General features: G+C 36.5%; 1 protein-coding gene across 1 annotated transcript; it reads right to left on the bottom strand.

Moving 5' to 3' along the window:
• Positions 1-1,613: 1,613 nt before the first annotated feature.
• LOC147068876 (ankyrin repeat domain-containing protein 13C) lies at positions 1,614-11,397 on the bottom strand. Its single transcript, XM_085951463.1, has 2 exons — positions 11,262-11,397; positions 1,614-5,445 (listed from the first exon to the last, which is right to left on the bottom strand). The coding sequence occupies exon 2, from the start codon at positions 5,353-5,355 to the stop codon at positions 4,024-4,026; it is 1,332 nt and encodes a 443-aa protein (XP_085807589.1). The 5' UTR covers positions 5,356-5,445; positions 11,262-11,397; the 3' UTR covers positions 1,614-4,023.
• Positions 11,398-12,219: the final 822 nt, after the last annotated feature.

Raw genomic sequence — 12,219 nt, 5'->3', positions numbered from 1 at the left:
AGTAATGACAATCAATATTAGGGATTGCAATAGCGGTATTTCAAAACCGGTATACCAGTAATTTTCGATACCGAAATACCGGTTTTATAAATCGGATAATACCGATATATTCGGTATTGAAAGTGGAAACAAAATGTATTAATTAACATAAAAAGGTTAAATATTACTGTATTTTTTGTCGGGTTACGCGATGTCTGGTTCACTTCCGTTGCCCTTCAATGCCATTGGAGACCAGCAATGGCATATGCTATAAAATATTATTATTTTAAAGGCCTTTTTATATAAAATAATATATATATTTATTAGTAGATAGTTCTGTTTTTCCCATATATTTCAAGGATACCGGTATTCAATAGGAAATACCGGTATTAGTATTTTCTTTCGGTATTGCAATCCCTAATCGATATACTGTACGACTGTAATTTTCAACTAAATTACTTGGGATATCGATATATTCCGCCTGTGTGAGAAGAGTTTAGGTGAATATAAATTCTTAGAATAGGGTTTACTTTCTTGTATACCGTCTTATTATTAGTATTTTATGTGTTGTACTGACCGCGGTATGTATGTATGAAGAAATTCCCGTAGAAGTAAACTGGTACGAAGCACATTTGGGCGACTGAATAGTGCATGTGAAACATGGACCCTTATTGTAAGAGAAGTCGAAAAATTACAAGTAGAGCAATGTGGCAATGGAAAGGTACATGTTGGACATAACGCGAAAAAACCACAAAAGATACCAATGAATAGAATAAGAGGTACGCGAGAAATGAAAAATGCAATCGTACAGTGGTAATATGTAATGTTCACTGATGTTAATCAATGAATTTGTATGTTAAAGATTCCCCATAGAATTTTTACGAGCAGACGGCATTGATTGATAATTCACTGTTTATTTCGTCGGCATTTTGTCACTTGATCTGTAAATACATCACGCTGTCAACTGTAAGATAACATAACCATCGAATTCGGACATTCTCTCGCTCAATCACTATTTTATTTAAAATATTGTATGAGTAAATGCGCTCTTCCGTTTCACGTTACGGTTGGCGTTTATCCCATACAAATTGATCAAAATGATGAAGGAGCGAGACGGTGTTGCACAGTACGGTTTCGATGGATGAATTCGTGTAATTGAGGATCTGGGTAGAAGAAATGCGTAATTAATAGGTGACAGTATTTTCAGAACTCTCGATATTCATGTTTAGTACTTACGCCATTCATCTACCCATCTTCTAAATTGTAAAATGATACACAAGTGTGAATGTATCAGAATGTGCTACGATAATTGATATCAAGGTTATACGTTAGACTCACGTTCGTTTTGTCAGTGTTGCATATAAAATTTTTGCCGATAGATGTCACCTGTGCTATTTACACGTAAAAGTGCTGACCATCTCTCCAATTCATTCTATAAGAGTGAATGAGACGTGATGTTGTCATTTTATGTTACTATTTCGTACTATTTGACATGTATTGAAAATCAGACAACCAGAAAATTCGTTCGTAGTCCATTTTTTGCCAGCAGGTTCACCACCATCGTTCTACAGCGCAGGCGCAGATCGAAAAAATCCTACTGTCGCATGGAAATTCAGAAGCTTCCAAACTTTTTTGATTCATGCATGCAATCTTGCAAGCTGCAGGATAATACATGTTTACCCATATATTATTATCTTGTTATTGTCGCGATAATACTTACTGTCAACAGTAAATCCATGCATGTATAAACGGGGTATAATATATTATAATTCAATCTTTAAACTTGATTAACGGAGCAACGATTTGTCATATACAGTCAATATAAAATGGATTTTCTTTACATGTATAGTGAAATTCTACCAGTACAAAACTGACCAAACGAACTTGCGAGTATTTTTCCGTTCAAGTAAATTTAGTGATATGGTAATACATGACGTTACATCAACGTAAATAATACAATTTGTTTTGTACTAGAAAATACAGAATGAATAAGAAATATACAAATCAGTGAGTTCTATCCCGTCCACCATAACAGTCTATTCACACGCCTCAGTATCAGTCGAGTCCGTACTTATTCGTCGTTGTACAGTTTAGTATTTATTACGATTTAATTCGAAAATTTATTTCATAGAAGAGGTTGCGGAACACACTGTATTGCACAATCTATATTGTGTAATTTAAATAGGGAAAAAGGTATCAACCCTCGAATAATAACTAAGAATTTTCACCCGTCGTGACTGTGTAGGGATGGGAAAGAGTCCAAGGTAAACCTACACTAGTGGAAGGCAAAAACATTAACACTTTACCTATCGATATCGCCAATGTGGTGTCTTTAGATAATTAGTGCAACTGTGCCATACAAATTAAATACAATATACAATTAGCCATAGAATAAATATAAGTTTCGAATTTTTTTCATAGATGCCACTCATGTCATTTCTAAAAATGTGTAACTCAGTTTTAATCAAAAAATTACTTTGAATGCCATCTAGTGGCCGTTGCTAATATCTACCCATCTTGAAAATTGAAACATTGTTAAATCATGGATGATCTAACTCCATAACCATATATTTGTATACGAAACAACAATGTTTTTTATCTCTCCTGTAAAGTAGCGTTTTTGGAGTTTCGAAATCTCATTCGCGTGTGGAGCGATATTTCAGAATGTATATAGACACCCGAAATACGGAGCACAGACTCTTTAAATTTAGGCGTCTACCAGAGACTTGATGGTGAAGTAATTGATGCACCGAGGGACAGTCACCAGTTGCCGGGTGAAACTTTTGAGAAGGGCAGTGTAGATAGATGCGTGCATTTTCAACGTCAATCAAAATTTACAATGATTTTAAAGATAAGATATGAATGGAATTTATGCATTTAAAACCGATCGCAATCTATTAATACTTCAGGATACGCCAAATATGATATGATAATGGTTGATACAAGCAAATACGATTGCAAAATTATATAAGTTTTGACCCTACTTAAAAATAAAACAAGCCCAATGCATGGACGTAATGACATTTTTTAGTATTATTTACAACCCTCTTAACTTGCACTTCAGAATATCAATAGTACATCTTGCATACGTATAAACACAATGCAGTGACGCATTGCAGGTTCATATGGTTAAAAATACGTATGGATGAGTGAACCAACCTTATGCGAGAAAAGAAAATATCTTCAAAGTAAAAATTGCATATCGAATTTATTTTGTATAGCAAAGTATCATGTGTCTAAGCACAGAGTAGTTAGAAACGCTTGGCTACTATAGCACGCCACGTTGGCAATAGTGGTAAGTAAAGAATTCTATTTGAGAAACCACGGTTGTTAATATTGTCATATCTTCTGTTTTTAATTGTAGTCCTGACAACTAACTCTTCTCGGGTAATTCGAATGAGGATTGAACAAATAGAAGTGACATATTAATTAGGAGCAGTTTTCATATCAGATTTATGCGATTCAAACGTAATATAATTAATTCTTCGTATAAAAAATTATACGCATTTCATTCCTTGCAATGAATTATATCCCAAAATGTTGTTTTAATGGATCATTTGAGAATAAGCCATGGTTTAAAACAGTGATGTAGAATTTACAATTGCATATTCAACATTGAATGTCGATTTACTCAACTCCGTCACCGGTGCAATTGTATTAATTCAATCCTCAGGATACCGAATTCCCACATTGGTATCAAGGGATGAAAAATATTGGAAATGGTAATCGGTGTTGATAACAGTACATTTACAAACAGAATACGGATACTGAGATGTGCAAATCGATTGTAAGAAGTGGACGGGTGTCCGAAGACCAGACTCGAGTGAAGTGTAACCCCCGGTTCCTTCACTCGACATACAGCACGCAATGACTGGAATAAGAGCTGCCGAGTCCGAAGAGCATCGGAAATTCGATGGAGACGGTCCGCCCGTTCGATAAAGGGTGCGCCCGATATATCTTCTTCTTCGCGTGGCGAATCCTCAAAGCTTCCAGCCGCCATCTTTGCCGTTCGCCGGCTTCAAACAAGGTCAGAATATCAAAGCGTCATAAGTCAGGGAACCTCAGCGGGTCTTCCACGTAGTCGGCGGGTATTTCAAACATCTCCTTCGGTATCCCTTCTCTAAATTCGAACTGCTGGAACGTTATCTTCGCTGTGACCGTCGGGAGAATCGGGATATCGATCTTGACCGGAAATCCGCTCGGCAATTTTAAAGCGACGAATTCCCGCAACTTCGAGAAGTGTTTAAACGGAGCTATAACTTCTAACACATTCAGTAACATATCGACGCTCAGAGGAAAATCGTCACTCATTGCTACTGTAGCACGGAAATTTTTTGAAGATACTTTAAAGACGAGCTCGCGACCCAAGCCGACATACCTTCCGGCCGGTGCATTGATATAATCCACCCAAGACGTAGCACACTCCGGCGGAGGATTTAAAGAACTCCTTCTGACCGGTTCTCCGTTTGAATCAAGACCTTGAGTGTTTCCTTTCGTAAAACTCTCCATCAGAGCTTTATTCTTTTGCAAATCGTCAGTCGACAGATGCTCACGCCTCTTTCTAGACTCTAAAACCAATCCGTTGATGCAATATAGATCACTTTGAAACTGTCCAGCCACGTTTTCTCGTCGGTCTTCTCTAAAAATCCAACCGGAGCGGGCGCGGGTGAAGGATATACTCTTCGTAGACATCTGCGCCGCCAAAATATCACTTGACATCAATATATCAACCTCGTCTTCGATTTCGAGCTCCGTCTCTTCGTACCTTACCCGCTGAAACACTTGAAACTTATTATCCAACACTGTTAATGATTTACTCGGCGTTTCATCTCCTCTGAAGATGAACGATATATCTCCTCGTTCCCATTTCATATCAGAGAAATCTACCAGCGTCGTATCCAGCCGCATGCTGGAGCCCGATTTGTATATTTTGCAGACATCAGACGGTAGCATGCATGATATTAAAGGAAGCCACGATTGAAAGTCCCACTTTAATTCCATATAGAAGTCTTTTATTTGATGTAACGCGTCAACTAAATTCGGCCTTCTCTCTTCCATCTGTTCCCTAGCCTGCTGCTTGAGCTTCCGAAGTAACGACGATATCGTTTGTCGGTCTCCATAGCTTATCGCTTCGGCTAGCGGTGACCAGCCGAGCAGGTTTTTAATCTTGACAGGTGCCCCGTGAGCGAGGAGTATCTGCGCGCATTCTTTTCTGCCGAGCATGACGGCCAAATGTAAAGCGGTATTGCCGTGTTTGTCGCGTTTCGTTACGTCGTTTTTACGCAGCAATGCCGACAGCTTTCGGATATCCCCGCTGAATACGCACTCGTGTAGCGGGTAGCTGTCACCGTCTTCGTTCTTGGCGGTTTCCGCCATTGTGTCGCTGTGTCGTTTATGTCACTCAGTTGACATTGCGTTTCGACGGACGCATTTCTTCTCTATTGGTGCTGAATAGGTCTGCAATATCTGTAAGGTAAACAGAAAAAGGTTTCAGAGGAGACTTCACCGGAACGCAAAAAATACTAAGTGTTGAAACAATTTTACGCATGGCACATTTGCCATACATATTTTACGCAATTTTAGGCATGGCAAATGTCTAATAAATAAAACAAAATATGATTATTTTTAAAGATACAATATATTTCCATGTGTTGTACCTATTTGAATAATTTTTCAAACTGTAATTGATGAAAATGCATCAGAAATATGTACACGATTAGTAATTGCAATATATATATTATGTAAATACATTAGTAAAACACACTGGCTGGAATGCGTTGCATGCAACATTCAGTGCAGATATTTTTCTACAATTTATATTGAAATAAAATCGGTAATCATATTGTTGTTTTACTTAAAATATTAAACTATTTATACTATCAGACCTCAGAGTAATATGTAGAGAGCGCCTATTGTTCAGCGAAATGAAGCCGTGTCTCTTGCATATAACGCACAGTAGAACCTCGATTTTATTATTACCAACTTAACTATGAAACGTTATACCATCGTCTTGCTTTTCAGTACGGCTACCAAATTTAAACACAACATAGTTAACAATATGTTCTACTCAAATAACTAAAAAAAATTACCACTAACTTTATATTTAACAAAAACAATAAATTTCAGCAACACGTGATCGCAGTTTTTAAATGAGTGTAATCAGTCTAATCGATATTTACCGGCGACGTTTCCAAAAAATATTAAATTCTGCTGTAGAAATTCTATCTTGCGGAGATATATAAGTGTGCCAAACGCTTACTCACTTGCACTTTTTGCTCAGGCTTTGCATAAGACCCATCCTGGCCTATGGCTCAGAAGGTCGGGTACCCATCAAAAATTATGAGGACCCTTGAAGGTTTTAAGAAGTATTTACGTAGACATAGTATAGACGTATGATAATTGTGGAGCGTAGAATAATGCAATTTGTACATGTGGGACGCTTACAGTGGGTAGGTCATATTGCAATGATTGACGAAACACAATCCCAATTCAAATCACAGCAAATCTGGATGGAAGAAAAACAATTGGAAGACTCACACTGAAATGGATTAACTGCGATAATAAAATATTAGGATAGGCAGACGTGAAGAGAGATCCATAAAGGATTGTAGAGCCAATGATGATGCTTGAATATTTCGTTTTTTAATTCACTTAGAAGTTAGATACATGAATTCTTGCAATTTGCTGATGAACAATTGGACAATAAAATTCTGTTATGTTTTTTAAAATACTTTAACAATTTTAAACGATCATATTTCCGTTAACCATGGAGTTTTATTACTCACCAGAATATCGATGGTGGCTATAGATACCATTGCTAGATACTGCATATTAAAAAACATGAAAAGATACACTCTGATTTCCAGATTCTCCGAAAGAATGTTGTGCTAATGCTGCATTTAATCACAGGATTTTTAAAAATGCAAAGGAATTTGTTTGTAATGGATATTAACAGTGTTTCAAATTTCACACAATATGGTATTCACAGCTTGCGTGTTTCTCGTGAACTGACATAATGACAACACAAATAAAATTAACAAGAGAATAATGTCAGTGAAAAAATGCTGCTAAAGTCTGTGCTCGACCAACTGGGCATTAACGTTGTGAAATGAACAAGCGCATAATCAGGGACGGCAACAATTGGTGGAGAAGAAAAAATGTTGAGGCCTATAGTCTGTAAAAAATTGCAGCACAGTTTGAGCAACTAAGATTGGGGGACTGCGTCGGCTAGGTCATGTACACCGGATGAACAACAATGAACTGGCAAAGAAAGTTATATCGAGCAATCCAATATACTCCCCTAGTGCTTTCCACTTTTCTCGGTCACTAGTTTTTCACTGCTACACATATCCACCACCCATGAGTTCCAGCAGGTTTTAGAGCATCCCTGTGGTCGTTAAGTGCCCCTTATGAAGCACTGTTGCGGTTCAATTGTATGTTTTTTTTTTTTTAATTATTAATAACTATGTCAAATGAGAATTGGAAGTCAACTGATAAGTGGGAGCCATGGGATAGTTGATCGACTTGTAAGGTAAATTGAACGAAGTTGAGGTCCTTTCAACTTTCAGTCGATTCAACAGTGAATCGTCATTCGAGTCAACTGGTTGCCTTCAGTAACCAAGGTGATAACAACTCGCATCAGCATGTGATCTTTGGTGCAAATGTGTTTTGACTTGCATGCGATTACATATTTGATAGATCGGGTGACTGTCATTGTTTTAGTTTCTCAATTAAGTATGGCGACCCATCCAAAATAGTTTAAAAGGGTTGGATGAAAATTAACGAAGTAACAAATTCACTTGACTTGACATCATCTTGATTAAGATTACCAATTCAACTTAAATTGATATGTGGGAACATTACTTTTAATTTCATTTTCAATATTCAACACAAAGTTGAGTAACAAAAATTGCCACATGAGAACGCTGCATATTACTGCACTTGTCCAACGGTTGTCCACTCGCCGAGAGACACGTCCAACAATTGCCATTTTATCTGCTTTTTCAATCTTTATCACATAGCATACTCTTGTCTGCCTCCTTATTCATCGTTGTCTTTGTGCATTATGCCCGACATGCCACGTTTTGCTACTCGTAGTTTTTGATTGTTTATTATTACATTATTTCACATGGTTTCAGATGGCATTCATAACTTATTTTTCACAAAAAACCTTGGTAATGATTTTCGAATCGAACGATTATACAAGTAGTCGTATTGGTAACAAGTTCATTATTTTCTACTTTCTATTGGCAGCCCTAAAAACAAAATGGCAACTTGCATTCTGATTTGAAGTCGGTTGCTTTGTTTACATAACCTGTGTACACAATTCTCGGTGTTTTACGTGATTATTTATCTTAAAAATAATGGTCAATATTGCTTGCTTACATACAATTGACGGAGGAATATCTTTCCACAAGTATTTACAGCTAAATTATACATTCAACTGTCTGCTTCGAAATAGAAATATGTGAGATACTGAAATGGCAAATTGAAGTCGTACTTAATTATATTCTATTCAATTTTATGAATAAACGTATTCAAAAATTATTTACGCAATCATGTATGCAATAAAATAAATGGGTAAATATGCCGCAGATGCCCATATAAGCTTTTATAATTTTATTTTACGAAAACAGTTTATTCCATGTACACAATTAGGATATTAAATACCATTTTCTGTCGGCGCAGCGAAAAGCATTAGATCCAATAATCGTTAATTTTAAATTTTCATACATTCCGATGCATCATTCATACTAAGATTATATTAGGTTATATAGGTAACCGTTCATCACGACCAATCTGATGAATCTGATGTGGATGAGACGGAGCTCTATTGGAAACGAATACCAACACGTACGTTGTATTTCCATAGAGGAGAAGACTGCTTCTGGATTTAAAGCATCCAGGGATCGTCTAACTCTTCTTCTCTCAACTCATTGAAGAAACTGATGGAGGTGATAGAGATGCCATGCGGGTTTGGTGGAAAGAATTTAATATTATGAAAACTATCAGAAACATCGACAAAGCGTCGAATGAACCCAGTCGTTTATGAAGGGTGTTTGGAAAAGGTTGTTGAGTGAAATTGTTGAAGTTCACTGCAATTATGAAAACGATATTCAAAATATCATCGAAGAGGTTAGTCTTATAGACATATCCGGGGGCATCGAATGTGTTGATGTAGATGATATTCAGACTTTGTTAAAATCACACGGCGAACCCTTAACTAATGAAGAGCTGCAGGAAATGGGACTGCCATACGTCCCTAGAAAATGACATCTCTGAACCTGTTGCCATGCTAAAGTTGTGTTAAAACCATTGAAAAGGCCCTTTCTCTTCACAATCAATACATGGAGTTGTTAGAAGAAAACGACAAAGATTACGAGAAAGTGAGTGGTGTAAAACGTGGCTGTAATCCATTACTTGACAGTATATAATTGAGGCGTCTAATTCCAAAAAGCGATAAGTCCACATTTGGTCAAAATCGAGAAAAAAATACGCACGTATTCTTTGTATAATTTTACACAATATGTTTTGATTTATAAATTCCAAAACGCGACATAACCCTACGAAAAAAATATTTTAAGTCTCGATTTATTACAAAAAGCGCCAAGTCCGTTTTTCATATTATTTAAAGCCTGGTTGATTTCACGCGTGTTTAAGTCAACCAATAAGGGAACGTTCAATATTGAAAAGGGCGTCTCCCATGCTGTAGCATCTGGTAAACTTATGACAGTGCCACGGAAATATGTGCCTTATGCGGGATAAATTAAAAAGTGAAGTACAAGTGGCGCTAAGTCCAATTTTATTTGGCCTATATTTATTACATTTAAGAGTTCATCGGCTGAAACAAATTGCCATTTGATTCTGATATCGATATAGAATACAACAGGAAAAAAATCTCACGTTAAAACAAATAATTGAAGCTAGAAACATAAAAATGTTGTTTCTTGAAAATATTGAATTGTGGACTTGTCGCTTTTTGTAATTAGACGCCTCAATTGCAAATTTTGCACAATAAACGCAGAGGCCAAACAAGGGAATCCCCTGTTGATTGCGAAATTTCACTTATGGCAACCATGACCAGAACGTATCCCTGGCGATGAATGGGTTACCTGTATTAGGTTGGGTTTGGTCTAAAAAGAAAGTTATAAAAGCTGATGTGGGCATCTGCGGCACATTTACCAATAAATGGGTGAATCTGAAATTATAGTAGAATATCATTGTTCTTTTCAAATGGACCTCCAATATGAAGTCACTTGCAGTCAACTTAATCAATAGACCAGTGGGTCTATTCTATGCTTATCGACCGCTAAAGTGATAAAGTGAAAAATATTATCACACTTAGGGTAGGTTTGTATCAAAATATTAGCACTTATTGTAACAATTACACGAAGCCGGTTTTTATTGTTGCAATAAGTGCTATATTTTAACAGCACCTATCTTGCTGCTGTTAAAATATCGCACTTATTGCAACAATAAAAACCGGCTTCGTGTAATTGTTACAATAAGTGCTAATATTTTGATACAAACCTACCCTAAGTTTGATACTATTTATCAATTTAGTGTTCGATAAGTATAGAATAGACCCACAGAGGTACTTTTTTGCTTATATTTAATACATTTAGGCTCCATCTCTATAGAAAGTTTTTTCTATATCTTCGACCCTCCTACTCTTTAATCCTACCTTAAGTTAAATAATAATTAATTGCACAACAGAAGGAACATTTAATTTCTCTCAGACACAATAATTTTGGTAGCGTATGTTTTTTCACTGTATTTGACGCGTCAAAATGCACATTATATTAATTGTCACAATATTATTAAAATATTACATCGATTTATAGATGACCATCGGCTTTAGTTTTTCAAAATCTCTAAACAAACAGTCAAAACACTCTAAAAGCAAAAAATCAAAGGTCGCACGGCAGATCAAAAGAGGCCAAATTTTAATTAAATAACGTAAATATATACACAATCATTAATACACCTACATAATTAAATGGAAACACGACACTCGATTGCGTTTCGTAATCGGTCACGTTGGTCATTATTATGGCGAAATTGTATCGATTTAAACACCTACGTGCTCACAATTAATTAGTACCCGGAATTCTAGCGTAACATTGCATTGGTATATCCCAGATTAATCTTTTTATTAAAGAATAAGCACTATAGATAGATGTAGATAAGGGCAAGTTCACTGTCTGGTAGACATTATTTGAACGGTTTAACAACAACAAACCGTTACGACAACTTAAAAACGATTGAATTTTAATACTGACCTAAGATTGGAGCACTGCATATTATAAGTATTTTCGGAAATACTACTCATTTTAATTTCCTCTAGCTATTCAACTTTTGTATATAAATATCAATCTCAATACATCCATAAACGAATATGTCAATGCCATAAACTATAGAGTAAAGCGTCACTCAAAAAAGTAATGCCACAAGTAAAAAATAGCCGGTGAACCCATCAAAAGCTATAATCACACACATTAATATTAACGTATTTTACTGTGTATTTGTTACAATAATAATTAATTGATTATAAGTTCAATTATTAGTATGTCATCATCATCATCATCATCAGCCTGAATCTATCCACTGCTGGATGAAGGCCTCTTCAAGTTGCTTCCACTTCTCTCGGTCCTGTGCATTGCGTTGCCACGTACTTCCGCAGAACTTTATCATTTCATCGATCCAGCGGCCTCTAGGTCTACCTTGTGGACGTTTTGTACTTCTTGGATACCACTGGATGACTAGATTTGTCCAACGATTGTCTCTTCTTCGAGCTATGTGTCCAGCCCATCTCCATTTAAGGCTTTTAATAAACTCTATTACATCGCAAACCCTTGTCTGCTTCCTTATCCACTCATTCCTCTTTTTGTCCTTTCGCGTTATGCCCAGCATGCACCTCTCCATACCACGTTGTGCTACTCTAAGTTTCTGGATCTCTCTTTTACTTAGGGTCCATGTTTCACACGCATATGTCATCACGGGAAGCACACACTGGTTGAACACTTTGCGCTTTAGGCACAGTGGAAGGTCACTTTTGAAGACATTATTCAGGCGGCCAAAAGCACTCCAGCCTAGCTTTACTCTGCGAACAATTTCATCAAATATACATCCATCTATAGATACTTGTTGTCCCAGATAGATGTAGCTTTTCACCTGTTCGAGCTGAGTGCCATTGATGAGGATCTCTTTTTGTCCTGCAAAGCAGTTGAACATGACTTT

Source organism: Rhyacophila brunnea, unplaced genomic scaffold (assembly GCF_057557595.1).
Source record: "Rhyacophila brunnea isolate RB1 unplaced genomic scaffold, BYU_Rbru_1.0 scaffold_24, whole genome shotgun sequence".
NCBI lineage: Eukaryota > Metazoa > Arthropoda > Insecta > Trichoptera > Rhyacophilidae > Rhyacophila > Rhyacophila brunnea.
Note: the sequence above shows the minus strand (reverse complement) of the source record. Positions and strands in the feature narration are given on the sequence as shown.

Bases quoted from the DNA above. Each gene is read 5' to 3' on its own strand.
- LOC147068876 (XM_085951463.1), bottom strand. From the start codon at position 5,355: ATGGCGGAAACCGCCAAGAACGAAGACGGTGACAGCTACCCGCTACAC.